The following is a 26,655-nucleotide window of genomic DNA, read 5'->3' on the forward strand; positions in this document are numbered from 1 at the left end:
GGTGACCGCTCCCCAACCTCGGAGACTTGCATTCGTGGTCAGAGGGATCCAGTTATGAATTCTGAACCTGCGGCCCTCCAGAAGGTGAGGCATTTGCAGCCACCAGAGGAGCGAAATCCTTGCCCTCGGTGAGAGACGTATCCTCTAGTGCATGTGAAGATAAGATGGAATCTTCCATACTGTAGAGCCTTGTAGGAGGCAACCATCTTCCCCAGAAGGCGAATACACTGATGAACCGATACCCGGGCAGGCTTCAAGACATCCCGGACCATGGATTGTATCACTAACGCTTTCTCCATTGGAAGAAACACCCTCTGCACTTCCGTGTCGAGGATCATCCCCAGGAAAGACAATCTCCTTGTCGGCTCTAAATGTGATTTTGGAAGGTTCAGGATCCAACCGTGATTCCTGAGCAGTCGAGTCGTCAGAGCAATGGACTGCAACAACCTCTCCATGGACACTGCCTTTATCAGCAGATCGTCCAGGTACGGAATTACACCCTGACTGCGCAGGAGAACCATCATCTCTGCCATCACCTTGGTGAACACCCTCGGTACCGTGGAGAGACCGAATGGCAGCACCTGGAACTGAGAGTGACTGTCTAACAGTGCGAATTAGAGATAAGCCTGATGGGGCTGCCAAATTGGAATGTGGAGGTACGCATCCTTGATATCCAGGAAAACCATGAACTCTCCCTCCTCCAGACCTGAGATCACCGCTCTCAGAGATTCCACTTTGAATTTGAACTCCCTCAGATAGGGGTTTAACGATTTCAAATTCAAAATTGGCCTGACCGAACCATCCGGCTTCAATACCACGAAAAGGTTCGAATAATGGGGGTCATTCCGAGTTGATCGTAGCTGTGCTAAATTTAGCACAGCTACGATCAGGCACTCAGACATGCGGGGGGACGCCCAGCACAGGGCTTTTTCCGCCCTGCATGTCAGTGCCGCCCCCCCCCCCCCCCCCGCAGAAATGCATAAGCATCGCACAGTGGCAATGCTTTTGCATTTGAGGAGTAACTCCCGGCCAGCGCAGCTCCTGCGGCTGGCCGGGAGAACCTCTATGATGCCCGGGTTGCAGCGGCTGCGCATGACGTCACGCAGCCGCCGCGCCCCCCCCCCCCCAACGGTCCGGCCATGCCTGTGATGGCCGGACGCGCCCCCTAAACGGCGGCTTAATGCCGCCGTTCAGCCCCCTCCTGCCCAGCGACCGCCTCTGCCTGTCAATCAGGCAGAGGAGATCGCTAAGCAGCGATGGCCTTCCTGTAGGATAGCCCTGTCTGCCAGCAAAGCTGGTAAGCCTGATTTGAAGAATCGGTGAGGCGGGAGGTCTTGAAACTCCAGCCTGTACCCCTGGGACACAATATCCTGCACCCAGGGGTCCAGGCCAGACGCCACCCAAACGTGGCTGAACCTTTTTAGCCTCGCCCCCACCGGTCCTTCCTCCAGGCCGTGCGGTCCACCGTCATGCGGAGGATTGCGGAGAAGTAGGCTTCTGGTCATGGGAGCCTGCAGTAGCAGGTTTTTTGGATTTTGCCCAACCTCCTCTAAAGAAGGTGTTGGGTTGCTTGTTCCTTCTTGTTTTAGGCGTCCGAAAGGACTGTGACGTAGCTGAAGAAAAAGGTTTCTTCGTAGCAGGCGCAGTTGAAGGAAGAAAAGGAGACTTACCCGCAGTTGCCGTGGAAATCCACGCATCTAGAGCCTGACCTGTGTAGGGTAGGTTCTCCACACCTCTCCTGGATACCGTGTCGGCAGCCCATTGGCGCAGCCAGAGTCCTCTACGAGCTGAGACAGACATGGAAGAAATCCCTGCAGCCATCGAACCCAGGTCTTTCATGGATTCCACCGTAAATCCCACAGAATCCTGTATGTTACGTAAGAATAATTCAACGTCACTTTTATCTTTTGTATCCACTTCCTCAAGCAACGTGCCAGACCACTTTACTATAGCCTTAGAAATCCATGCACAGGCCGTAATATCGCCCCCGAAGCCGTGTATATGGATTTGAGCATAGTGTCAATCTTGCGATCAGCCGGTTCTTTTAATGCGGCAGATCTCGGAACAGGTAAAACCACCTTCTTTGACAGTCTGGACACAGATGCGTCAACTATGGGTGGGTTTTCCCATTTTTTCCTATCCTCTTCAGGGAAGGGGAATGCAACCAGAACTTTTCTTGGGATCTGGAATTTTTTGTCTGGATTTTCCCAAGATTTTTCAAATATAGTATTTAACTCTTTTGACGCAGGAAAGGTTAGCAAGGCTTTCTTATTATCCGTGAAGTAAGCCTCCTCAACCTGCTCCGGTATTGCTTCAGCAATATTTAACACATCTCTAATGGCTTCGATCATCAACTGCACCCCTTTTGCAAGAGATGCCGCCCCTATCACAGTCTACCGTGTCAGAGTCGGTATCCGTGTCGTCCTGCATAATCTGGGCAAGAGCACGTTTTCGAGAGTGAGTGCCAGGGGGCCCTGAAGGTGCCTACCCGGACCAAACCGCTATAGAGTTCTGCAAAATGTGAGTTGCAGTTTCATTTTGCGCTACCCTAGTAGAAATCTGAGAAATCCTACTTTTTAATAGAGGATAACCACTCCGGTTCTCTTATAGGAATCTGTGCTAAAACAGTGCAATCCTGATTACATGGAATGGGATCATCCTGAGAGGACATATCCTCTGCAGCATATGACACAGAGTCCTTAAACATAGTTCTTTTTGTGAGCAAACAAGCACCCCCACACACACACACACATACAGGAAAATGCAGACAGAGTTTCCCCGCTAAGTATGCCAAGAGAGACACACAGTTTGAAGCCAACCCACACACAGCGCTTCCAAAGATAAAGGACACCCTTTACCAGCGACAACTGTGTACCTTATTAGGTTACACAGTATAATACACCATGTTCTCCCCCTTCTACAACCCCCTGGTACCGTACAGATAGCTGGAGTTGAAGTGGAGGGACCACTCTCCCCTGTCAGCGGCTCTGCATGCAGAAAAGATGGCGCTGAACGCTGCTGGGTCCACTCTGAAGAGAAGCTCTGCCCCCTTTTCTGGCGCTGGATCCCGCTCTTGTTTGAAATTATACTGGTCTGAGGTATATTGCTGGTGGTGATCCAGGGTCCCCGACAGGCTGTGTGACCAGTTTAGGGTTGTAGGCGCTGGCTCAGGGCGCCCATCACAGCGCCGCACCATGTACCGCTGAGCCCCGGAGCACAGTCAGTACTGCACTCCCTACCCTGTTGCCGCTATCTTCAAACTGGCTCCCCGCTTGCCAGGGGGGCGGTGACTCACTCGCCACTGAAGTCTTCTGGCTCTGTAAGGGGGTTGGCAGCATGCTGCTGGGGTGAGCAAACTCCTGTGGCGGTGATCGATCTGTCCCCTCAGGAGCTCAGTGTCCTGTCTGCGGAGATAGTGGCTCAGACCCCTTAGGGCGGACACTACTCCCCCCCTTAGTCCCACGAAGCAGGGAGGCTGTTGCCGGCAGCCTCCCTGTGCCTAAACTCTTTTAAAATAAAAAAAACTAAAGAAACTCCTATGGAGCTCTCCTAGCTGTGACCGGCTCCTCCGGGCACATTTTCTAAACTGAGTCTGGTAGGAGAGAGGAGCCAGCCCACATTCTCAAACTCTTAAAGTGCCAATGGCTCCTGGTGGACCCATCTATACCCCATGGTACTAATGTGGACCCCAGCATCCTCTAGGACGTAAGAGAAATAATCATACTATTGACCTATACATTTGATTTTTGTTGAATAAATGTTTTGTTACCTACTAAAGATACTGGTTTCTGAGTAGATCATTACCAAGCTACTGTATAACTACACTACTGTACATCAGCATCCTGTAATCACAAACTGGCTAACAGTAGTTAGTTGAAGGATGACATCCAAAGCTGCTTAAAACAACCAATGGCTTACAGAGAGTTTTATGCAACTCTTCAAGTCATGACAGAAAAATATACATTGGTGAGTGTAATATGACATGGATAGAGTACATACTTGGCAGAGTTTGTTACGCACCTGTCAGGGGTTTAGTCCTGACTGACAACTTACCAGTGATCGTCTGAGTTTCTGATGTGATAGTTCGGGTAGATGTCTGAGACGGGGTTATTGTTTCTTCTGATACAAACTGGACTGTGCTTGTGGCCCCTGTGGTAGCATTGGTGAGCTGGCAGCCACTTTGCTTGTGTGCAACAAAGGCATCCAAATTATTGAATTGAGTCTTGCAGAGACCGCAGATATGAATGTCAGCTGTGAGTTCCACAAGCACCGTGGCTCCTCCAGAAACTAGGCCGGAAGACATAATATGTATTAGCCAGAAAATGATGACCTGATATCATGTACATATATACTGCTTTTCATAACAGCTAAGACTGCATGACTGGGCACTATGAGCACATATAGGGTATAAAGAGAAGGCGTCCATTCTGGGCTGAACCAATATTAATGAGCATTAGCCTGTCAATACACTACTGCAATGGAGTACCAGTACTAACTGTTTATGAGTTTTACATTTTGCCTATAATCACAGAACTGGGGTTTTATATTTCTAATTCTAACTGGCTGGAGGGGAAGAGGTATCAACATTTCTAAAGAGAAGGTGGAGAAGATGCCCATAGCAACTATCCAGCTTCTAGCTATCATTTATCAAGTGCATTCTATAAAATTATAGGGAGAAGTGTGTGGTTGGGTCTCCACTTGCCCTCTTTGTATTTTGTTAATTGATAAAAAATAAACTAATAACATACCTCTCAACTGTCCCGTTTTCAGCAGGACAGTCCCGCTATTCGGACACTGTCCCGCTGTCCCTCCCATGGGTCGCAGTGTCCCGCAGTCGGGGGGACAGTCGGGGGAGCAGGTGATCACTGAATCACCAATGCTGGCAGGGGAGCAGGGGGGCTGCCCAGCTGCTCGGAGAAAGCTGGCCACGCCCCCAAAATGCCGAAAACGGGTCCGTGGCGCTCGGCCACGCCCACTCGGCAGATGCCACGCCAAGCCACGCCCCGTTTTGGGTCACGCGCAGAAAAGTCGCGCAGGGGGCCCTCTTCCTCCCCCTTCAAAGTTGGGCGGTAGGTAATAACACTACTATTTTTGAAAGCATTCTTACTTTGCCACATTTTCCCACACCTGCCTAAAACTTCTGCACAGTACTGTACGATCCTTCATTTATTAATTGTATATACTATTGCTGGTTTCACTACTTCTTCCTCTTAACAAAAATATATGGTTCACCTTCTAACGCCTGGCTGCTTTCACTACACCATTAACTTCAACAACATTGCCTAGTGTGAACCCGCTATATTGTACACGATACGCGCTCCTGCGTGTCGTAAATGACATCCTCGGTCAGCACTATATGCAGGACCGAAGGAAGACATTGCTAATGAGAGTCATGCTTTCAAATGCAGCATGGCTGTCATCGGCAAGTGTGTATGCCAGTGGTTCTCAAACTGTGTGCCTAGGCACCCCAGGGTGCCTCGGGACACTTGCAGGGGTGCCGCGGGTTGGTGGTCCAGGATTAATTCTAATTATTTACTGTCAATGTAATAAGCAAAACCAGTGCTGGTGGCTGTCAATCATAATACATGTGGACCAACAGAAGTGAATCCTTTCCCTAACCACATTTCTGCAGCAGGGTACACTGTGTTCCACAGGGAATACAATGGGGTGTAGAGATGGATCTTGATCCAGAGGCACCAACAAGCTAAAGATTTAGACTGTCCCAGAATGCATTGCGGGGCCTCCTCTATAACCCCGCCTCCAGGCACTGTGAGATCAGTTTTAGAGTTGGTGCCTGCATGAAGCAGGTCACTTAACAGCCCTAGGCAGCCCTGAAAAAGCTTTTTAGAAGACTTCAAGGGCTGCAGCACTTCATATGTCAGTGTGACATACTGTGCTGCGGCTCCATCACCTCCCCAGCGGCATCACATACTCCCGCTGGCTCTGTTCCCGGGTACTTGCGGCGGAGGCGTTCCGGTTCCTAGGTACACCACTGCAGACGCTCTCCTGGTTCGCATGCTGCTACTAAGGGAGGAGGTAAGAGGGTCCCCCAGGCGGGCCCCGCCATTAAATCGCGTTCCAGTCGCGGTTTAAGGAGACAAACCGCGACGCTGGCGTGGACACTGTGACAGAGCAGGGATCCCACTATGGGAGCACAGGTCGGATAGTAAAATATCCATTTTAATAAGGCTCCATACACCCGGTGGTGAGGACCAGTATAGGGTAAAAGGCGCTTGACCTGTAGCCCTTCCCCCACCTCCGGGCGCCATCTACTGCTGGTGTTCCAGCCCTGGAGCTGCCTCATACTCTCCCTCACTACCTGACTGAGACGCTGGGCGCCATTTTATAAAATAGATGCGACTGGTGTCCGGGACTGCAGGGCAAGGTCTCCTTTGTAAACCCGCCTCTACATCAGCGCCGTGGTTTTACAAACACTTAAGTATTCTACATGTCAATAATAAGACAGCGTTAGTTAAGAACAAGTGTACCTGTGCCAGAATATATTGTATGAGTATTCTGATATATACATCCGGTCTCAGACCGCGTATTGTTTTATATATATATAAGGCAGGCACTATGAAAGCTAATAGGAGGGTAATACCTCAGGGAGAAGGGTTAAAAGGGTGGAGAACCAACAGCGAGGTGTTCCAGATTATACCAAGAGGTGAGTATTATAGCCTGTCTGAGGGAATCTTTTACAGAATCGGGTAACATTTGAACATATGGGAGCCAGATATCGAAAAACTTTTCTATTCTCTTTTCTTTGTCTATCGCCATCTCTAACCATTCCATGTGGAACAGAAACGATAAACGAGGCCAGGGTAAGTGTGTCTGTGGATATCCATTGAGAGAGGACAGCTTTCTTACCGGCTGCGGCTATCTTAGCCAAGAGGATACGTTGCCCCGGTGTCGGTTTGAGGTTATGGTGTGTATATCCCAAAAAGCCCACTCGGGAGATATTTCAATGTTGATGTCTAATTTCTCCCGAATAAAAGCTTGGATCAAACTTCAAAATTTATACACCTCTGGGCAATCCCACAAGCAATGGTATATGTCAGCATCCACCCTACCACATTTGAAACATTTAGAGTCAGGCGCTATACCCATTTGAAATCTTAATTTGGGTGTAATGTAGGAGCGGTGTAATATCTGATAATTAATTTCAGCATAGGAGGCCGAATAGGGACATTTATTCAATCGAGTGAAAGCTTGAAGGATTGTGGGGATTGTGAGAGATGGGAAATCAGTGGACCACTTAGACAATCCCGTTTGAGTGGATTCCCAGTGAATAGTCTTTCTAATATACATATACAGTGTTGATGTGGAGTGAGTCCCTCCTGAAGACAATCTCAGTAATTTATCCAAACCATTAGTTTTATCGGTTTCCGTTAAGGCAGCCAATGCGGCTTTAATATAACTATGTAATTGAAAATATACGAATAAAGGAATATGTATTTGAGGGAACTTCTCACAGATGGTTGTGTAGGAAAGGATTTTAAGTGTTTGTGGATCTAACAGTTGATATAACAATCGAACATTTTGTTGAGACATATTGGTTAGCGTGAAACGAACGGTAGATCCCCGAAATCCAACATTATGAGATAGTGGGAGGAAGATTGTGTTATGACTGGAGATGCCCAACCTAGAGCGCGCGAACCTCCATGCAGTGCATGTGGACGTTATTAGAAGATTATCTTTGAGTGAATCAGGAAAAGTATAGGGGCGCATATGTAGCAGACTAACAAGCGATATATCAGGACACATAGCCTGTTCCAAGCCAGTATTAGCAAAAGTATCCGTCATTTGTATCCAATCAGCGGCATAACGATAATTCGCAGCCAGCATATAACTCCTAAGACAGGGTAAGTTAACACCCCCTAGCTGTGGCACCTGACTCAATTTAAACAGGGAGATACGAGGTTTTTTATCTGCCCAGATAAACCTACTAAAAGCCTTATTCAGTACTGATAAATCTACATCTGATAATAATAAAGGCAGCATCTGCATAGGGTATAATAATCTTGGAAAAGAGACCACCTTGATCAGTTGGCACCGTCCCAAGTAAGAAAGAGGTAAATGTTTCCAAGTACGGAAATCTGCCAGGGTACGCGCAATAATTTGCGGGAAATTAGCCTTGTATAGTTGAGAGGGAAGCACGGGGATACAGAGCCCCAGGTATATTATTTTTTGATGTGCCCAGCGAAAGGGGAATTGAGCATTCCAGTTCTGAGCCGCTTTTGGGTGTAAGGCCAAAGCCTCCGTTTTTGTTTTATTGACTAGGAATCCTGAAATAGATTCAAATGTTGTCAGTAGTTGCAACAAACTAGGGAGAGCGACATGTGGATTTGAGAAGTATAACAGCAAATCATCGGCATATGCCGAGACCTTAAATTCGTGAGATCTTATCATAATTCCCCGCCAGGTGGGATTTAGATAGCAGTGCCGAATGAGAGGGTCTAAGGCGAGGTTGAAAAGGAGTGGAGACAGGGGACATCCCTGTCTGGTACCTCTGTGTAGGGCGAAAGCATCAGTATTCATCCCATTTATGGTAAGAAATGCGGAGGGCAAGGTATACAAAGTACGGAATAAACGGACAAAGCTCGCACCAAACTGTTGCCAGTGAAGTACTCGTAATAAATGGGGCCAGGAGACCCGGTCGAATGCTTTGTCAGCATCACAGCTTACTAATAAAGACGAACCATGCGGCGTTTGAGCCGAGTTTGTCAGAGCAGCCACCAGTTGCCTTATATTATGTACCGATGCTCTCCCCCTCACAAAGCCAGTCTGGGATGGGTGGAGTATTCTGGACAAAATTGGTTGTAATCTATTTGCCATAAGGGCAGATAAAAGTTTAAAATCTTGGTTTAACAAGGAAATCGGGCGATAAGATTGCACTAGGGTAGGGTCCTTGCCTGGCTTTGGCAATACTACTATGCGGGCTTAGTTGAAAGTGGGAGGAGCAGCCTTACCAGCCAGGATGGAATTGAATAAAGCTAGTAAATGAGGTGTCACATGTGGTAATAGCATCTTATAATACTCAGCACTCAGTCCGTCTGGGCCGGGGGACTTGCCATTAGCGAGGTTTTTGATTAATGTGGTTAGTTCTAGGTCAGTGACAGGGTCCGACAGGGAGTCCCGTTCCTCCTCTGTTAACGTAGGGGAATCGGCTGACCTGAGGAAGGCCATGACCTCAGTAGGGTCATCCGGGGGGGCTGTGTATAGGTCTTTGAAATAATCTAAAAAGGCATTAGCGATATCCCCTGAGTCAGCTAATGATTGAGTAGCAGTAGTAAGAGCAATAATATTAGTAACCGGCCGCTGGCTGCGAACTACATTAGCTAAGAGTTTTCCGGCCTTATTGCCCCATCTGAAATATTTGTGTTTTCGATAATCTAAGGTATATTGCGCTCTTTCTGTGCACAATGTATCAAAGAGTTGTTTCGTTTCGAGATATAGATTACGATTAGTATCTGTCGGTGAGGACAGAAAGGAAGTATAGGAATTGGTGAGTTTCATACTCAAATCCCGGAATCTTCCCGCAAGCGTCTTATGTTTATTCGCAACATACGCTATGATATGACCCCTTAGTACTGGCTTGGAAGCTGACCAAAAGAGATTTATATCATCGATATGCTGAATGTTGTCATCGACATAATTCAAAAAGTTAGTCTCTAAGTAAGATTTAAAATCTGGGGCCGTAGATAAATAAGCAGGAAATCTCCAGTTATACGCAGTCATTTTAGGGGAGAGTAAAGAGAGAGTGAACCATGTGGGTGCGTGATCAGAGATAGCTATATTTTCCACTTTAGTATCATAAATTCTAGAGGACAACGTTGTAGAGAGTAGCCAATAGTCTATCCTAGAAGAGGTGTGGTGTGGGTGAGAATAGAAGGTGTATTCTCGGCTGTCTGGATGCTGAAATAGCCAGGGGTCATACAAATTCAAAGTGGACTGTAGGAAGTGTAATGCAGTGGAGAGGGAGGATCCATCACTGCTAGAAGTTCCTGATCTATCTAAAGTTGGGTTCAAAGCAGTATTGAAATCTCCTCCTAAAATAAGCTGTCCTTCGGCCCAATCCTGCAACCGGACATAAATATCAGTAAAAAAGGCGCTGTGACCTGAATTTGGGGCATATAGATTTGCTAGAGTATACAATTCCCCTTCTATTCGAATCTTTATAAATAAATACCTGCCTTCTTTATCTCCAAGCGTGTCCAGAATAAAATACCTAAGAGATTTGTTGAATATAATCACAACCCCCCGTTTTTTTTAAGAGAAGGAAGCAGCCTTATAGTCTTGAATCCAGTTATCCCTAAGGACATTAGGGTCCCCAGACTTCCAGTGAGTCTCTTGTAGTAATGCCACATCTGGTTTCAACCGTTTCAGATGCTGCAGTACTTTTCTACGTTTTATTGGTGTATTTAAACCCTCCACATTCCAAGTAAGGAATTTCAACCATGTTTTAGTTCTAGGGGAAGTAGCCATGTTAACTTTCAAACTAACCAACACCTGTCCTTTCGGACGGAGATATCAAAAACACCACAATGATCAAGGATTCCCATATCCCAGCGAGTAGGGAAACCAAGAGCGACCCACGCCACATGAAAGACATCAGGAACATTGTCATATAACAAGATGCAGTATGTCCTATTTTCAACATTTTTTGAACCCAGAATTTAGGTCATATAACCTAATATAAACCAAATACCATTTTCTGATCAGAGGGGGGGGGAGGACGGAAAGGGAAGCAGAAGAGGGGAAAAATGGAGAGAGAAAAAGAAGAGAAACATAACTCGTGCGTCCCATAGGAAGCATCGATATAGGAAACCTGGTAATATAACAGTAATACAAATGGTAATAAAGAGCATCAACGGTAAAATAGTGCCATACATATGTGCAGTTCTGAGGGATGTAGTAAACACTATTCACTATTCACATAACCAAGTTCTAACATCAGTCTCCGAACCTAGAAGCGGGGGACGAGGAGCTCTGTAAGCAGTCGGCAAAAAAGATTTGGCGGCAGTCACTGTGTCAAATAAGTGGGATTTGCCATTGTGATGTACCCGCAGCTTTGCCGGGTAGAGCAATGCGAAGCGGATCCCCGCACCAAATAGAATCTTGCAGACCGGTGAGAATTCCCGTCTTCTCATAGCTACGTGATAGGAAAAGTCCTGGAAGAGAAGCAGTTTATCACCATGATAAGTGAGTTCCTGAACTTTACGGTACGCCTCCATCACTTTGACTTTATCCATATAATTGAGGAATTTAAAGATGACCGGTCGAGGCCTGCGGCGATCTGCTTGGTGATCAGGGCCTATGCGGTGGGCTCATTCAATGATCATCGATTCTCCATCAGCCATACAGCCCAATTCCGTTGGCAACCAACAGGAGACCAAGGTGATCAGATCTTTGGGTTTGACATTTTCTGATAAGCCAATCAATCGTAAGTTGTTTCGACGATTGCGATTCTCCAAGTCCTCAAGCTTATCTTGCATGGCAATGATGGATGTTTCGTGAGTATCTATGATGGAGCGTGCTGTAGTAAGGTCGTCTTCAAGATTAGAGATACGCTGCTCAGCTTCGTCAAGTCTAGCATTATGTTCCTTCAGTTGTGTCATGGTGGAATCAATGGCTTCCTTTAAACCAGCAAGCTTTTTGTCCAACAATGGGGAGAGCAGATCAGAGATTTCCTGAGCTCTGGCCACAGATGCCGTTGCATATTTAGAAGGATCGATCACCCCCTCCAGGATATCGGTGTTTGGTGGGGAAGACGGAGGACTAGAAGGGGTGGACGCCGAAGCTCTGGTGTCCCGAACTTTTTCCGGGGCGGGTCCCGCCCCTCCCCCCCCCCCTTTGCATTCTTGGCCACGTATTTATCCATGAGAGCAAAGAAGATAAAATAAAATAATAAAAGTCAAATATCCTGCCCAGCAGGGAGTAATGGTTAGCCTAAGTAAGACAAGCTGCGTTGCACTGTATCTGTGTGACCATAGGATAATGTAGTCCAAGATATAAAGTACAAAGGAGGTGTCACTGTTAATAGCGGAGCAATGTGTTTGGGCCCCGGTGCCACTCAAGGTATTACTGTGGAGTACAGTGGTCTCAGGGGAGGGGGATTTATATAGAAACACTCCCCGTTTCGGGTGGTGCAGCGGTCGTGCGATGAGAGATCCCCAAGCACAATCTCTAGGTGCACCAAGAGGTCAAGTATCCCCACAAGCTTCTATGTAGAGCATTAACGAGAGGATACTGAAGGTGGGGGGTTGAGGGTTACCAGATGCGGGGGTCACCGTCCCAGAAGTGTTAGCTGGTATCACTTTATGACTGCGTCACAGTTATTAGTAGTATAAGAGAAGTTGTAGGTATTGCCGTTTCCAGGTAAGCACCCACCGGTGCCACAGAGCTTATGATCTTAACTGCGGAACATCAAAGAGCCCACAACCTGTGCAACAGTGGCACTTCTGGTGTAACAGGAGGTGGAAGTAGAGCCCAGAAAATAAGGATGGTACCTGCAGGGGATAAGTGGCCTCAGCAACGTGAGCGGAGTATAGGGACTGATGTGACTGTCACCAGGCGACAAGGGGGAGTACCAGACTAGTGGGTTAGTGTGCAGTCATGCTGATCTGTGTTTAATTAAGCAGGGTACCTGGATGGGTGCAAGGAGTCCAGAACCTGGGTTAATGGCAGGGAACAGACATATAGCGAGGAGGGAGCGCTAGTGTCCCAGGGTGCAGTGGAAGAAGGAGCAGTATCTCCAGTGGTGCAGGCTGTGAGAGACGATCAGGTGGACTGGTGACTGCAGCGTTAATCCTGGAGCGCACCGAAGCTGTGCCGTCAGGACCATCAGCAGGTGTCTTCGGTGTGAAGCCAGGAGACCGGAGGATGCGGCAGGGAAGCCAGCCACAGGAGTGCCTGGCCGCTTCCAAAATGGCGACCGCGGGCAGCGCACACCACAGCTGGTGCTCGGGTTCCGGGGAAAGGTGCGGTGGGGAGCCGGGGAGACGGACGCCTCTTGCCAGTATCTCCGGCGGTCACCAGCTTACGGTGGAGTCCAGGAGACCGCTCACTCCGCACCAATTACCGATCTCAGAAGTGGGAGACGGAGAGCTCTTGCTAAAACGCGGCCTTCTCTTGGTCCGCCCACCGGAAGTAGCCCCATTGCACCTTTCTTATGAATTTCCTACGAAACTTTTATGAATTAGAATGGTCGTCTACATGCATTTTATCCTTTTTTACTTATATTTTACTTTTTGCACTAATGTCACTTTACTCACACAGTCACTTTATATATTCCTATATATTTCACCTTTTTTATTGATTGTCACATATGTATGAAATAATACTCATTGAGATTTCCATATTAGCACAGATCACAGAATCAATTGGACTCATCACTTCAGCTGCTTATATATCACTTATACAGGACTACCTCAATTAATGGACCACCAAAGGATTTATAATATCAATGAATCTTATTTAAGATTGGACCAGTACTTTTCTGACATCCTAACAGATGAACTTTGCATACAATATAATATTGTATTAATTTGCTACACATCCCGAGTCCGCAACAACGACTAACTCTTCGTGACCGGAAGTCCTCTTGTGCTCCACGGCCCCACTTCCGCGTTCCACGACCTACAGGAAGTGCGTTCCATTGAGCTGACAGGAAGCACGGTGTGCGGGTCAGCAGTGTATAGCGCACAGGAGCGCTCGGAAATGTGATCCCTGGCTGACTTCCTTTTAGCTAAATTAAGGGAAAAGGGAAAGGGGGATCCTCTGCACTGGACTTTTATCACGTTAATGTTATTTATATTAGATTGATAGGATTCCCCAATTTTAGTATTATGGATCAATTCTTGATATTAGCTGGGGGTGCTGCCATAGACAATAAGGTAGAAGACAAGTACTGGAAAGAAAATAATTGTCTCTTTGTTGGCGCACTTATAAGGAAAGAGTGAGTATATTTAAAATTTAACTTTTAATTCCGTATGATAAAATAAAATTTCCTGAAATGTGAGAAATTGCAGGACAACAATTACAAACAATATACTGAATAAAAATAAATTAAATTCAAATACTCCTATGTGTCTTTATTCTATTCATGTGATTTTTAATTCTTAAATGTGTGCAAAAATATCATGAAACCAACCACAAATTGTTGGCTGCTCAAATTGTACCCTTATTTACTAAAATACCCTTATCTATTCCAAATTATGGGAGGGTACAACATGGATGTCTATCAATTGCTGGAAATGTGCGGTTGAACCCTTATACTGTATTTATAATTGTACATATACATACGGATCCAATCGTATCAATTCTATACACAGTGACAGTGTCCAATTCCTATATCTTGTGGTTTAACAGTTGTAGCTCATTTATGTCTCTCTCATATAATTATTCTGTTGCTACCTCAAAAGTTTCAACAGTCACAATAAATGTTGCAAATTTTTATCTTCTATTAGACAGTCATCAACTACACATTATAGTTATTAGTTGCCTGGAATGCTCCAGGCAAATACACGGCTGGATCTATATCCACTGCCAATGCGGTCTGAAAGATGTCTATATATTATATAGAATGCACAGGAGTCCAACAGTGCTGCATTTTTCAATGATATAGAGCATTCCAGGCAACTAATAACGATAATGTGAAGTTGATGACTGTCTAATAGAAGATAAAAATCTTCTGGCAAACTCACACAATGTCTTCCTTGGTCATCTACAACTGACGGTAAACTTCCTACAAGCCCACAGGTGGCTCATTAACTGGAAGAAGTCCTCGCTGGTCTCTGCTCGGAGCATGGTGCACCTGGGAGGCACTACCGGACATACACAGTCAACCGCTGTTTTTGTCTCCAGAGAAGGTCCTGAAACTTCAGGACAGGATTAGATACTTTCTTTCTTGCCCAAGAGTGTCAGTACACTCGGTGATGCAAGTACTAGGCCACATGGTGTCGGCTTTTGACATGGTAGAGTACGCTCAATCCCATTCCCACCCTCTACAGAGATTAATCCTTTCCAAGTGGGACGGCCTGCCTCATTGGATCAGGTCTCACATGATCTCCTTGACTCTGGAGGTTCGCCTGTCGCTGACCTGGTGGCTACAGGATCAGCAGTTGAGCAGGGGCCGTCCCTTCTGGACCCCCAACTGGGTCCTACTGACAACAGACGCCAGTCCGAAGGGTTGGAGTCATGGTGTTGGAGCAACAATCTTTCCATGGAGGAATCACTTCTCCCGATAAACATTCTGGAATTGCGGGCAGTGTTCAATGCTTTGTCTCTCGCCCTGCCTCTGATACAGAACAGGCCTGTTCAAGTACGGTCAGACCACGCCATCACGGTGGCGTACATAAACCATCAGGGCGACACTCAAAGCCGCGTGGCAATAATGGAAGTGTTAAAAATCCTTCGTTGGGCGGAACACCTTCATTCCGGGAGTCCTCAACTGGAAAGGTGATTTCCTCAGTCTTCAGGACGTGCACGCCCGGAGAGTGGAGTCTTCATCAGGAAGTCTTTCAACTCCTAGTGAACAAGTGGGGCCTACCAGATGTAGACTTGATGGCATCTCGAAATTATCACAAAGTTCTGGTCTTCGGATAAAGAACCAGGGATCCTCAAGCACTCAATCCTCGAGTTTGTGGACGCTATGGCAATTCCATGGAACTTTCGGCTGCCATATGTGTTCCCTCCAATGTCACTCCTGCCCAGGGTACTACGGAAGTTCAAACAAGAAGGAGGAATACTACTTCTAGTTGCTCCAGCATGGCCCAGATGGCATTGGATCTCAGGCCTGCAGGGTCTATCGATAGAGCGTCCTCTTCTACTTCCTCAACGCCCAGACCTCCTCGTTCAGGGCCTTTGTGTTTATCCAGACTTGGCCAAACTGGCTTTGACGTCGTGGCTCTTGAAGCTGTACTCCTGAGGGCCAAAGGATTCTCCGAGGCGGTCATCCAAACTATGCTGAAGGCCAGCAAACCGGCATCTGTGCGGATTTATTATAGGGTCTAGAATTCTTACTTCACCTGGTGTGCTGCTAAGAATTACGATGCTTACAAATTCAATACTTCCAGACTTCTGGCTTTTTTGCAAAAAGGCCTGGATTTAGGACTTCGTCTGGCCTCCCTCAAGGTTCTCATATTTGCCTTGTTGATGTGGTTTTAGAGAAAAAAATTGTGTCTATACCTGACTTTCATACATTTATTCAGGGCATACTGCGGATTCAACCTCCTTATGTCCCTCCTGTGGCTCCATGGGATTTGTCTGTTGTCCTGAATGCCCTGCAAGAGTCTCCATATGAACCTCCAGTCAGTGGACCTTAAATGGCTTATAGCCAAGGTCCTGTTTCTGCTGGCTATTGCCTCTGCTAGAAGGGTGTTAGACTTCGGCGCTTTGTCCTGTTGTCTACCCTTTTTGATGCTTCATCGTGACCGAGCAGTTGTTAGAACTCACCCTGGTTATTTACCTAAGGTGGTGTCATCTTTTCAACTTAATCAAGAGATTGTGGTTCCAGCCTTCATCTCTTCCGAATTGTCCTCCAAAGAATGGTCTTTGGATGTGGTACAGGCTCTCCGTATATATGTGGAGAGGACTGCCTCTATCAGGAGCTCAGATACCCTCTTTGTGCTTGCACAAGAAAAAAACATTTTTTTCAGTATAAGCGCCACAGTATAAAACAGAATAAATATGACATATACGTCCCTTGAAGATGTTTGATATGTTGATCCTCAATTATTCAGCAGATGCTTTCAATTGTTGTCATTATGTCCAGCAGTTTTATGTGGAAACAGAAAAAATAAACATACAATGTATAATATTGTTTTGTTTGATTTTCCTTTTTTATATAAAGCTGTCCTTATCCCATCAGAATGAGAGGAGACAATAGCATAGATAAGCGATCTGTATGAGGTGCATACCCCGACTCACCCTAGGAAGAATAAGTATGTGCACAAAAAGGTTTCTTTAGGATTCTTCACCCTCTCAGTGTGTCCTTCACCATATAGTATGCATGGAAGAGCATACCTAAACTCACTTTAAAATGTGAATAGATCAAGTATATAAAGGTATCTTTCTCCTATATTGCTGTACCAATAGGGATGCGTACCACACTCACAAGAAAGAAAGTGAAGATGTTCCTATCTGGGTTTCTTTTAAATACACAACCATCTCAGACTATAGGAAACCGATGTGCAGTTTGGCAGTTCCAAAGCAAAAAATAAAAATGGTGCCAATCAATCCATTTTTTTTTTTAAAGTTTAATTTGCACAAAATCCCATAGTTGGGAAAAAACATGTACATAAATGAACGACAATCACTCCTTGGAAGGAGAGTCAGATTAAAACATAGTTTGCACCAATAAAAAAATTCATAAAAAAATCCAGATATCAGGATTGCCTGCACTCTTTCCCTTTTTATTCTTTTGAGAATTCTTGGGATCAGAGGAATTGAAGGAAACAAGTACACCAGCTGGTAGACCCACGGAGTTGTCAGGGCGTCGACCGCTACAGCCTGTTGGTGACTGGACCTGGAACAATACCGCTTGAGCTTCGTGTTTAGTTGAGAGGCCATTATGTCAATTTGTGGATAACCCCACTGACAAGTCAGCCCCTGGAACACCTCCGGGCGGAGGCCCCATTCCCCTGGGTGCAAATCGTGTCTGCCAAGGAAATCTACTTCCCAGTTGTCTACTACTAGAATGAAGATCGCAAACAATGCCTCAGCGTGCTTTTCCGCCCATTGGAGAATCTTTGACACCTCTTTCATCGCGGCTCTGCTTTTTGTTCCTCCGTGACAGTTTATGTACGTCACCGCCGTCACATTGTCTGACTGTATTTGTATGGCCTGATTCTGAAGGAGAAACGAGGACTGCAGAAGGGCGTTGTAGATTGCCTGAGCTCTAGAATATTTATTGGAAGAGTGGCTTCCTGACTGGACCATCTTCCTTGAAACTGCACCCCCTGGGTTACTGCTCCTCAACCTCTGAGGCTTGCATCTGTGGTTAACAGAATCCAATTCTGAATCCTGAACCTTCGACCCTTCACCAGGTGAGAAGTTTGTAACCACCACAGGAGGGAGATTCTGGCCTTTAGCGAAAGACGAATCCTCTGATACATGTGTAGATGTGATCCGGACCATTTGTCCAACAGATTTAATTGGAAGGGCCTCGCATGAAACCATCCGTATTGAATCGCCTCGTATGAAGCCACCATCTTTCCCAGAAGGCGGATGCATAGATGTACATTTCCATTTCAGTTTGAAGACAGCCTGAACCATCGACTGGATTACCGTTGCTTTTTCCAAGGGAAGGAACACTTTCTGAGACTGTGTCCAGTATCATTCCCAAGAATTGAAGCTACTGCGTTGGCTCTAGGTGAGATTTCGGCAGGTTCAGAATCCACCCATGATCCGTGAGTAATCTGGTTGTGAGACCAATGTTCTCCAACAACTGCTCCCTGGACGCAGCCTTTATCAGAAGATCCAGATAAGGAATTATGGGGGTCATCCTGAGTTGCTCGCTAGCAGTTTTTAGCAGCCGTGCAAACGCTATGCCGCCACCCACTGGGGAGTGGATTTTAGCTTAGCAGAAGCACGAATGCATGTGCAGCCGAGCTCTGCAAAAACAGTTTGTGCAGTTTCTTGAGTAGCTCTGAACTTACTAAGCGCTTGCGATCACTTCAGCCTATTCGTGTCCGGATTTGACGTCATACACCCGCCCAGCCACGCCTGCGTTTTTTCAGACACGCCAGCATTTTTGCAAACACTCCCTGAAAACGCACAGTTGACACCTAGAAACGCCCCCTTTCTGTCAATCTTCTTGCGGCCGTCAGTGCGAAGGAAAACTTTGCTAGAACCTGAGCACAACCACAAAGAGCTTTGTACCTGTACGTCGCGCGTGCGCATTGTGGCCCATACACATGCGCATAAATGCCGTCTTTTTCACCTGATCGCTGCGCTGCGAAAATCGGCAGCGAGCGATCAACTCGGAATGACCCCCTTATGTTCACACCCTGTTTGCGAAGTAGCATCGCCATCTCTGCCATAACTTTGGTGAACACCCTTGTGCCGTGGAGAGACCAAATGGTAGAGCCTGGAACTGGTAGTGGCAGTCCTACAGTGCAAATCGTAGATAAGCCTAATGAGGCAGCCAGATCGGAATATGAAGGTACGCATCCTTGATATCCAGAGACACTAGGAATTCCTCCTCTTCCAGACCTGAGATCACCGCTCTCAGAGACTCCATCTTGAGCTTGAACACCCCGTAAGTACGGGTTCAATCATTTCAGATTTAGGATCGGTCTTACCGAACCGTCCAGTTTCGGAACAAACAGGCTGGAGTAGTATCCCCTGTTTTGTAGATGAGGTGGAACTGGAACAATGACCTGGGTATGAAACAGTTTTTGAATGGCTTCTTGTAAGGTTATTCTTGCCTCTTGTGAAACTGGTAAGCCTGATTTGAAGAATCTGTGAGGTGGGAGATCCTTGAACTCCAGCCTGTAGTCCTGGGATATAAGGCCTACAACCCAGGGGTCCTGGCAAGATCCTGTCCAGGTGTGACTGAAATATTTTAGTCGGGTTCCCACCTGCCTGTCTCCCAGGCATCGCGGCCCAACGGAGCTCTGTTCCTGAGAACCAACAGCCACTGGTTTGTGCGGTTTTCCTCTAGAATAGGGGTGGGCAAAATACGGCCCGCGGGCCGGATGCGGCCCGCAAACCGATCCTGCCCGGCCCACTGCCTCCCACCAGCGAGCAATGACAAGCGGCCCGGACTGCTGAGCTGCTTGTCATTGCTCTGCACTGCAGTACCTCCAAGCTGCCAGCGGCGCCTCTCTCCTCTGCTGCTCCTGCTGCTGCGTTGTAGCAGCCTCCTCCAGAGTCCCCAGTGACAACGGCTGTGTTCAGCCGAGAAGGGGGCGGGGCTACGTGCCGAGAATGGGCGGGGCTACATGGACATCAGGGGGCGGAGCTACACGGGACAAGAGCCAGACTGCTACAGATCCATCCTTCCTGCCACTGCGAGCCAGATCAGTAAGTTAATGGGAAAAGTGAAAGAAAGTGTGTGTGTGTGATAGTGTGCATATATTTGTGTGTGCGGGCAGTGGCGTCAGACTGATTTTAGGTTTGGGGGAGAGATCTTTAGCTCTCGCTGTACCAACCCCTCCCGTGTTCTGTCACCATGTCACACCCATGTTCTGTCACTATGTCACCCCCCGCCCCCGTGTTCTGTCACTGTGTCACCCCCCCGTGTTCTGTCACTGTGTCACCCCCCCATGTTCTGTCACTGTCACCCCCCCGTGTTCTGTCACTGTCACCCCCCCGTGTTCTGTCACTATGTCACTCCCCCCCGTGTTCTGTCACTATGTCACACCCCCCGTGTTCTGTCACTATGTCACACCCCCCGTGTTCTGTCACTGTGTTACCTCCCCGTGTTCTGTCACTGTGTCACCTCCCCGTGTTCTGTCACTGTGTCACACCCCCCGTGTTCTGTCACCCCCACCGTGTTCTGTCACCGTGTCACCCCCACCGTGTTCTGTCACTGTGTCACCCCCGTGTCACACCCCCGTGTTCTGTCACCCCTACCGTGTTCTGTCACCGTGTCACCCCCACCGTGTTCTGTCACCGTGTCACACCTTTCCTCAGGGGCCATAAGACACTGGATAATTTGCTTGCTGCACAATAATTATCCTAAATAAAATGTTAATGTGTAAAAAGGCTCTCTACCTGCCGTAATGTGTGTAAAAGGGGCTCTACCTGGTGTAATGTGTGTAAGTGGCGCTGTGTGGCGCAATTTGAATAATGGAGACTATTGTGCAGCCTAATATGAATCTGTATTATTTTTTGCCCACACCCCTTCCACATGAAGCCACGTCCCTATAGTTTTGGCAAGTGGAGCGAGCTGCTATTTTGTATGTGGCCCTCGGATACTGACAGGAAATGTCAAGTGGCCCCTCAGCTGAAATAATTGCCCACCCCTGCTCTAGAACCTCTGGTGGCGGTAGAGGAACCTCTGGCCCTACATCAAAACTTTGCAGTCTGAGAGGACTGCAAATTGGGTCCCGAATAGGCCTTCCTAGTTGGCGGAGCTGCAGAAGGTAAATAGGTGGAAACAAAACTGCAACAATTGCTGACCTTATTGAATCTGCAGATCTAGCCTGTATTACAGAGACCTGACTAGATGAAAATGCAGCACCTATATTGGAGGCTGCAGTCCCAACAAACTACTCTGTCATCCACAACCCAAGACTGGACCGCAGGGGTGGCAGGGTGGCTATCTGCTTCAAAAAAGAACTTAAACTTAGGGTCCACCCTATTGAAACTACTCGCTCATTTGAGTGCATTGCTGCCCGGAGTTCGACAGGATTAGGTTTCAGAGTACTTATCATTTACCGGCCACCTGGAGATGGAAAGATATTTCTACAAAAAATTGCAGACACTGTTGCTGGCCTGGTTCTGGAACATCAAAGATGGCTCATCCTCGGGGATTTTAATGCATGGGTGGATGATGAGCTCTCACGCCTTGGCCAAGACATCCTGTGCACAATGAATGGTCTGGGCATCACACAGGTCATTCCCTCTGCCACACATAAAAGTGGTCACACTCTTGACCTTGTCTTTCAGATTGGATTAGAAGTCACTGACCTAAAAATAAACCCAGTCATCTGGTCAGACCACTACTCCCTCTGGTTCTCAGTTGCAACCCCTCAATTAAGATCTCTGCCCGTGGTGTTGACCAGGTATCGTTCAAGGAGGGGTATGACTCCCCAGGCTCTTGCAGAAAATCTGGATCTCTCTGCTATACTGGGTGCCTGTGAAGATCCCTGTTCCCTAGTCCGTTATTATAATAATAATGTTATGGCTGCAATTGATATTATCGCCCCTGTGCGTTTAAGACCTCGTAAACCACAAAGTCAAGCTCCATGGTTCGACAACGGTGTTAGTGAGCTCAAGAAAAGGGGGCGTAGACTGGAAAGACGATGGAGGAAGACTAACCTAGTGGATGACAAAATAAAACTAATAAAGCATAACGAAGAATATCAATCGACAATCACTCGTAAGAAAGCACAGTTCCTGTCAAATGAGATCACAGCAGCAAACAATAGGCCAGCTCAACTTTTCTGCACAGTGGAGATGCTTTGCAAGCCAGCATGCCTGCAGACTGATGAGACCCTCTCCCAGGCAAGATGCAACGAGTTTGCAAACTTCTTTGCAGATAAAATATCCACCATCCGGGCTGGAATCTCCACAGTGCCATCAAAGGAGTGCCAAACTACAAAGCCTGCCAATATAAGCTACCTGCCTTCATGGACCAGCTTTGATCCAGTAAAGGACACTGCTGAAATTGCTCGGATTTTGCGTCCCACCACCTGTGATCTGGACCCAGCCTCAACCAAGCTTCTAATAGGTTGTATGGATATAATTGGTCCTGTCTTTACAAAAATTGTTCAATGCTCTTTGCAGACAGGCATTTTTCCTGGACCCCTAAAGAAAGCAATTGTTAGACCGCATCTTAAAAAACCTAATTTAGATCCCGACTGCATGACCAACTACAGACCGGTATCAAACCTTCCTTTCCTAGGAAAGGTTATTGAGAAAGTCGTTGCAAATCAACTGGAAACCCGCCTGACAACCCATGATATTTATGATCCATTTCAATCAGGATTCAGGAGAAGACATAGCACTGAAACAGCCCTGGTGTGTGTGTTAAATGATCTCCTGATGGCAAAAGACAGAGGTGACTGTTCAATATTAATCCTTCTGGATCTCTCGGCAGCATTTGATACCGTGGACCATGGGCTTCTGATTGAGCGACTGATACATTTCTGTGGTCTGGATGGCACAGTCCTAAGCTGGTTCAAATCATTTCTCACAGGCAGGTCACAGAGAGTATCATCTGGATTATACTCATCACCACCAGTGCCATTGCCATGTGGTGTCCCACAAGGTTCTATACTATCCCCCATGCTTTTTGCAGTACACATGCTCCCATTGGGCGAGATAATCAGGTGCCATGGCCTGGTCTACCACTGCTATGCAGATGATACACAACTGTACTTGTCCTTTGCTCCGGGCACTGATAACCCAATAGCAACCCTAAATGGCTGTCTAGCTGAACTACAGGAGTGGATGAGCGCCAGTTGGCTGCGACTGAACCCGGATAAAACAGAGGTCCTTATGATATGACCGCAACATCAAAGGACAAGACTGCAGCATAGCCAACCAACTGGACTTACACTCGGGATTCAGAATTACAGACCAGTGATCGTGTGCGGAATCTTGGCGTTGTCCTGGATGGTGGCTTGACACTTAAACATCAGATATCAGCAACAATCAAATCCTCATTCTTTCACCTGAGGAACATAGCCAGAATCAAGCACTGAATTCCCTCAGATGATATGCCAAAAGTCATACATGCATTTGTATCATCTCGTTCAGACTACTGTAATGCCCTCTACCTTGGTCTACCAGCAAAAGAATTGCAGCGCTTACAGCTGGTGCAAACCACAGCTGCCAGGCTACTAACCAACCAGCCCCGTTCTAGCCACATAACACCCATCCTCTACTCCCTTCACTGGCTGCCTGTACGATGGCGAATCATCTTCAAGATTGGCTTACTGAGTTTCAAAGCATTACATGACCAAGGCCCAAGGTACCTGAAACAGCTTCTGACCCCATACTGCCCCACTCGATTACTGCGATCTGTAGATGAAGGACTTTTAGCAGTACCTAGAATCTACCGTAATTCATCTAGGGGTCGAGCTTTTAGTCATGCGGCTCTGACTCTATGGAACTTACTTCCCCGCACAGTGCGAGAGGCCCCAACTATAGAATCATTCAAAAGTAGACTCAAGACTTTTCTGTTTACTCAAGCATTTCCATAATGTCCCTTTTAGTATCTTCATGCTTCTGTGTTTTATGAAAATGTACTTCATTATTGTCTGTACTATATTATGCTATGTATCTGTTAAGAGCCTTGAGTCCTACTGGAGAAAGAGCGCTATATAAATAAAATTATTATTATTATTATTATTATTATTATTATTACCTGCAGAAGCCTGTGAAATCCACTTATTGAGCTCTTCGCCAAATAAGGCCTCACCTGTGAAAGGCAGGCCTTCCACACCTTTTTTTTTGAGTCTGCGTCAGCAGTCCACTGACGCAGCCATAATCCCCTGCTTGCCGACACTGCCATAGCCGTAGTGCATGCATTAAGTAGCTATGTCTCCTTAATGGCTGCAATCATAACGTTTGCAGAGTCTTGTATGTGTTGCAGGAATATAATAATTTCATCTTGAGGCAAGGTGTCCAAACCCTCAATTAAATTACCAGACCATTTTGCAATTCACCAGAATATAAACACCTGATAACGCGAATGGATCAGTAAATATATGAATTAAAGCAATATAAATAAGGGATTGGTTCAATTGCGACAGGCCCCAGGACCTATCTGTACAAGTCTCAATTGGAGAACAAACTAAAACAATTAAAAAGGGCCGCGCTAGAGAGCCGATAATGATTAATCAATAATACCGGTTGTTCCAATTAATACATATTTATTCCACACATTCTGAGACATTTATAAACACTCATTACTAACAAGTGAATGCAACCATTACAAGCACATTTAGCAATATAAAAAGTATCAAATGAAAAATATATAAACTGGATCTGTTACATATATTACAATTCAAACTGTGCATGTGCCTATTTTTCCTTTCATTAAAACACAGTCCGGATGAATAGCTGGAGAAAATAAGAATTTACTTACCGATAATTCTATTTCTCGGAGTCCGTAGTGGATGCTGGGGTTCCTGAAAGGACCATGGGGAATAGCGGCTCCGCAGGAGACAGGGCACAAAAAGTAAAGCTTTTCCAGATCAGGTGGTGTGCACTGGCTCCTCCCCCTATGACCCTCCTCCAGACTCCAGTTAGGTACTGTGCCCGGACGAGCGTACACAATAAGGGAGGATTTTGAATCCCGGGTAAGACTCATACCAGCCACACCAATCACACCGTACAACTTGTGATCTAAACCCAGTTAACAGTATGATAACAGAGGAGCCTCTGAAAGATGGCTCCCTAAACAATAACCCGAATTAGTTAACAATAACTATGTACAAGTATTGCAGATAATCCGCACTTGGGATGGGCGCCCAGCATCCACTACGGACTCCGAGAAATAGAATTATCGGTAAGTAAATTCTTATTTTCTCTATCGTCCTAGTGGATGCTGGGGTTCCTGAAAGGACCATGGGGATTATACCAAAGCTCCCAAACGGGCGGGAGAGTGCGGATGACTCTGCAGCACCGAATGAGAGAACTCCAGGTCCTCCTTTGCCAGGGTATCAAATTTGTAGAATTTTACAAACGTGTTCTCCCCTGACCACGTAGCTGCTCGGCAGAGTTGTAATGCCGAGACCCCTCGGGCAGCCGCCCAAGATGAGCCCACCTTCCTTGTGGAATGGGCCTTAACAGATTTAGGCTGTGGCAGGCCTGCCACAGAATGTGCAAGTTGAATTGTGTTACAAATCCAACGAGCAATCGACTGCTTAGAAGCAGGCGCACCCAACTTGTTGGGTGCATACAGTATAAACAGCGAGTCAGATTTTCTGACTCCAGCCGTCCTTGAAATGTATATTTTTAAAGCTCTGACAACGTCCAACAACTTGGAGTCCTCCAAGTCGCTTGTAGCCGCAGGCACTACAATAGGCTGGTTCAGGTGAAACGCTGATACCACCTTAGGGAGAAAATGCGGACGCGTCCGCAGCTCTGCCCTATCTGAATGGAAAATTAAATAAGGGCTTTTATAAGATAAAGCCGCCAGTTCAGATACTCTCCTGGCGGACGCCAGGGCCAGTAACATAGTCACTTTCCATGTGAGATATTTCAAATCCACATTTTTTAGTGGTTCAAACCAATGGGATTTGAGGAAATCTAAAACTACATTTAGATCCCACGGTGCCACCGGAGGCACCACAGGAGGCTGTATATGCAGTACTCCTTTGACAAAAGTCTGGACCTCAGGAACTGAGGCCAATTCTTTTTGGAAGAATATTGACAGGGCCGAAATTTGAACCTTAATAGATCCCAATTTGAGACCCATAGACAATCCTGATTGCAGGAAATGTAGGAAACGACCCAGTTGAAATTCCTCCGTCGGAGCACTCCGATCCTCGCACCACGCAACATATTTCCGCCAAATGCGGTGATAATGCTTCGCGGTGACTTCCTTTCTTGCCTTAATCAAGGTAGGAATGACTTCTTCTGGAATGCCTTTTCCTTTTAGGATCTGGCGTTCAACCGCCATGCCGTCAAACGCAGCCGCGGTAAGTCTTGGAATAGACACGGTCCCTGCTGAAGCAGGTCCTGTCTTAGAGGTAGAGGCCACGGATCGTCCGTGACCATCTCTTGAAGTTCTGGGTACCAAGACCTTCTTGGCCAATCCGGAGCCACTAGTATCGTTCTTACTCCGCTTTGCCGTATGATTCTCAATACCTTTGGTATGAGAGGCAGAGGAGGAAACACATACACCGACTGGTACACCCAAGGTGTTACCAGCGCGTCCACAGCTATTGCCTGCGGATCTCTTGACCTGGCGCAATACCTGTCCAGTTTTTTGTTGAGGCGAGACGCCATCATGTCCACCATTGGTCTTTC

The 26,655-nt window shown here is 46.8% G+C and overlaps 1 protein-coding gene across 1 annotated transcript in view; it reads right to left on the bottom strand.

Annotated features, from left to right (window-relative positions):
* ZFP64 (ZFP64 zinc finger protein) overlaps positions 1-26,655 on the bottom strand; it is a 123,667-nt gene that overhangs the window by 67,557 nt on the left and 29,455 nt on the right. The window contains exon 2 of the mRNA XM_063958981.1: positions 4,054-4,287. Within this exon, the coding sequence (XP_063815051.1) occupies positions 4,054-4,287 (234 nt within the window). The remainder of the gene's footprint in view (positions 1-4,053; positions 4,288-26,655) is intronic.

The sequence above is a fragment of the Pseudophryne corroboree genome, chromosome 3 (genome assembly GCF_028390025.1).
Source record: "Pseudophryne corroboree isolate aPseCor3 chromosome 3, aPseCor3.hap2, whole genome shotgun sequence".
Taxonomy (NCBI): Eukaryota; Metazoa; Chordata; class Amphibia; order Anura; family Myobatrachidae; genus Pseudophryne; species Pseudophryne corroboree.